Genomic DNA, 3,600 nt, shown 5'->3' on the forward strand with positions numbered 1-3,600 from the left:
GCTCCCAGACTCAGTGATCGCAATGAAAAGTATTTTTATTTTTTTTTATTTTTTTACTGATTAACACTAAATTTATTAAATTACAGCGAACGTGTTAGTTTTAGGTATAAATAATGATCCATTGATTATTCCTAGCTGAACTGACTTTTCCTTTAAAATAAAACACCAATGACTGACGGCTGTTATTGTTGTTGGAGTTTAATCTGTTTTGCTGCTGCTTTGTTTGAGGGAAGCCACGCCCCTTCCACTGACACCTCTAGCAACCAATGATAGCACAGTTAGAAATCAAATCAGATCGATTTTCTAAATATAGATCACAACAAACATCAATTAGGCTTAAATCAAATCTAGTCGCTGCCCCTAACGAGCAGGTTGGCTGTACTTAAAGAGGCGAACCCTGTTCCTATTAGGGAAGACAGGTTAAAGCAACATATGATATCATCTTCTTTGTTTATTATTGGTTTGCACTAAATAAGGAAACAATCTTACTGTTTAATTTTCCTCAAAAAGTAGATTCCTATATCTTTCTTTCCTTGCAGCACCAACATTGGTATCATAAGTTAATAATTTTCAAACAGTGACAAACTGTTTGACCATCTTTGCCTTCTACGGGTGGAATCCAGAGCCTCTCCGATGAGCTGAAGCCTTTCCTGACATCCAGAGCTGTCCCCATTCCTTCATATTCATATCTCTGCTCATAATAATAGCTCTGACCCTCAAAGTGAGGGAAATTAATCAAGATGACTTTTGGAAAGTTAATGGATGTGCAGAGAGAATGGGAGAGGAAAAAAAGCCATGCTTTTATCTTGGTCCTTTATGCATGAAAGTCAAGGACAAGTTCCAAAGAACCTGGTGAGCTGATTTACTCCTTATGCTCATGATTTGTTGTAGTCAGACAGGAAGATAACAGAGCAGAGCCACGAGCTAACAGAGTCATCTCATCTTGATTTATAGAGATCTACTCACAGGCAGTGCTTGGATGTTCCAGTTAATGATTAGAAGTGAGAGCCAGCTAGAACCGATCTTAGAGATTTAGGTTTTCAGATGAGAAAGCTCAACATTAGCTCGTGTTTCTGCTCGTTTCATCTAGACGTGAAACCAGAAAGCGAGGAGGCATGAGACGCCTGACGTGTGCTTCCCCCAGCACCAACCCTGCCATCAGCCAGACCACCAAAGAGCTAGGAGAAGCAGCTCACAGCAAACCACAGGCTCGGCCAAGCAAGCTGCACCCAATCACCGGGAAGCCCAGTGGTCCAGTGATACCTGTCACGACGATCTTGGGGACATCCAAAATGGTCCCGAATGACGCGGTTTTGCGATGGCCTCGTTTATACGGGGTGCGTGCTGCAAAAACACACATACACACATACAGCAGCGAACACAACAACCATGCAGACTGAGACAGGCTTCAGGCCCGCAGCATGACTGCTGACATGGGTCATGTACATGCAGAGCAGAAAGGGCACTTGCAGGAAAAAACAAAACACATGCACCCTGCCCATTCCAGGAGCAGTGGAGCCAAACTGTGACATGTTATAGAGCACAACATCAGAAGGCTGCAATACTGGACATTCTGGAGAGAGCCACAGAAAGGGTTTGTTAAAGCATCATCAAAGCCTAGAAAACAACAGAGCAGATGATGAGCTTTCAAACTGCAGCTGGTCTGAGCCTCTAAAACATGACCTGTAAGGTCTGAGGGAAAATCTTTAAAACAACATCTTCCAAAGCAGACACTGTAAACGTATATGTTTTCCTTCCTGTTTCTGTGTGGCTGTACCTGTGGGTGCAAACTGCATTGTGGGATCCAGCTCAGACAGGTCGGCGCTCATTCGTTTGCTGTCGGGGGTTTGAAAGCACTGAATCCTAGCTGGAAGGCTCTCAACGCTCCCCCCTCTGGATAAAGGCCAAGGCCTCAACGGTTCAACCTGTGAGTGAAACGCAGACAGGATTTGATCAGAACTAGGGATGCACACATGGGCTGATGTGAGCGCGGCATCAAAGTCTGATCATTACAGCAGCGTCTGCTTAGAGCCTGTGACTTTAAACCATTTTTAATCATTATTTTATCTTTAGTCTAGCTCTGAAAAGGGACCTTATAATACAGAAGCTAAAGTCGGGCGTACACTGTGGGATTTTTTCAATCGTTGCACGCAGATACAGCTCACACTGTACGACTAACCTGCAGTTTTTAAAGGTTTAAATGGCCTGCATAAGAAAAACGAAAAAGAAACACACATTTTAAGACAGGATTTTTTTCTTTAAATAGAAATTTTCTAAATTTTGGGGCAATATGGTCTGATAAAGAGTACATTTATAAACATGTTTAAGCAAGAATGATTTGGATTTAAATACGACTTCCCTACAACTTCAAAAAGAATCTGGGCCAAATTAAATTGTAGTTCTTCTTTTATCTTCTATTTAAGACAATGAAGCCAGAACATTCAGCCAGTACCAAAAAGTATTACATTTTTCACTGTTTCATTGCAGCCATTTGCTAAAATCAATAAGGTTCATTTTGCTCCTCATTAATTTATACTCGGCACCTAATCTTGAAAGAAAAAGGAAAAAAATTTAGACATTTTTGCATATTTAATAAAAAAGAAAAACTGAAATACCACTTTCTGTTCCCACAGTAAATATATATAAAAAGATGACAAACTTAGACGCTACTTTTCCTGTTAGAGCAGCAGAACCAGGCCACGTGTTTCTGGTCTTACCTTTGGTTTGAAATGAGGAGCAAACTGAGGTGGGATCTTGATTGTGTCGTTGCTTCCTTGAGAATCACTGTGCGACATATTTCCATCACTTCTGTTGCTTCTGCCACTATAGTCCATGTATGAGCCTAAGATCCAACAAGCAAGAATGATTACTAAATTAATTGGAACCGTATTAAAAGCACTGACTGGCTGGAGGGGCAGAGGAGAGATATGAGACCAACTCGCCCGTTTCCACACTGAAAATATGTCCCACTGATGAGCAAAGCTCATGTTTTAATGTAAAATGCTGTGAAGATAAATGAGTTAATGTGTTAATAAAAAATGAGTAAAATAGTTTATAAAGTCCTGGAATGTCTCAGTAAAGCTCATGTCACACAGTGATGATTTATCCAGCGTCTGCCTGACGTCCCAGAATCTCCTAAAACGCTGGCATACGCTGAACTTTCTATGGATTTTTTTCTATTTTGGGCGTATACATAGAGTATTCATAACGAGTCCAGAACTTCTGTCCAACGACTTCTGCATAACGCACGGCAGCGTAATGCCTTTATGAGGCATTGATTAAAGATGCTTCCCTCAGGAGGCGCCCAGTCTCCATAAAAAGATGTCTTTGATCGCGGTATTAACCTAGCTCAGGGTTCCTACAGCATAAGGAGAGTTAAATTCAAGACTTTTTAAGACTTTTTAATGCCACTCGAAATAAAAATTTAAGACCAAATTCACAAGAAACACAAGAAAAACCTGCTTGCGAAAACTTAACCCAAAGGTTTATTTTAACATAAACCACTGCACTAATGTTTCACATTTTAAAAAGCTTCCCATACAGGAAGAAAGCTAAAAACACACAAATATTTTAACAATTATTTAACCGAATTCACTAACT

The 3,600-nt window shown here is 40.5% G+C and overlaps 1 protein-coding gene across 1 annotated transcript in view; it reads right to left on the minus strand.

Moving 5' to 3' along the window:
• The window catches only part of LOC107089795 (mitogen-activated protein kinase kinase kinase 7-like), a 79,980-nt gene that overhangs the window by 56,764 nt on the left and 19,616 nt on the right, over positions 1-3,600 (minus strand). Inside the window, exons 9-11 of the mRNA XM_015382766.1 lie at positions 2,718-2,842; positions 1,778-1,925; positions 1,264-1,344 (exon numbers count right to left, since the gene is read on the minus strand). Of these exons, the coding sequence (XP_015238252.1) occupies positions 1,264-1,344; positions 1,778-1,925; positions 2,718-2,842 (354 nt within the window). The remainder of the gene's footprint in view (positions 1-1,263; positions 1,345-1,777; positions 1,926-2,717; positions 2,843-3,600) is intronic.

The sequence above is a fragment of the Cyprinodon variegatus genome, unplaced genomic scaffold (assembly GCF_000732505.1).
Source record: "Cyprinodon variegatus isolate N-32 unplaced genomic scaffold, C_variegatus-1.0 Scaffold266, whole genome shotgun sequence".
Classification (NCBI taxonomy): Eukaryota; Metazoa; Chordata; class Actinopteri; order Cyprinodontiformes; family Cyprinodontidae; genus Cyprinodon; species Cyprinodon variegatus.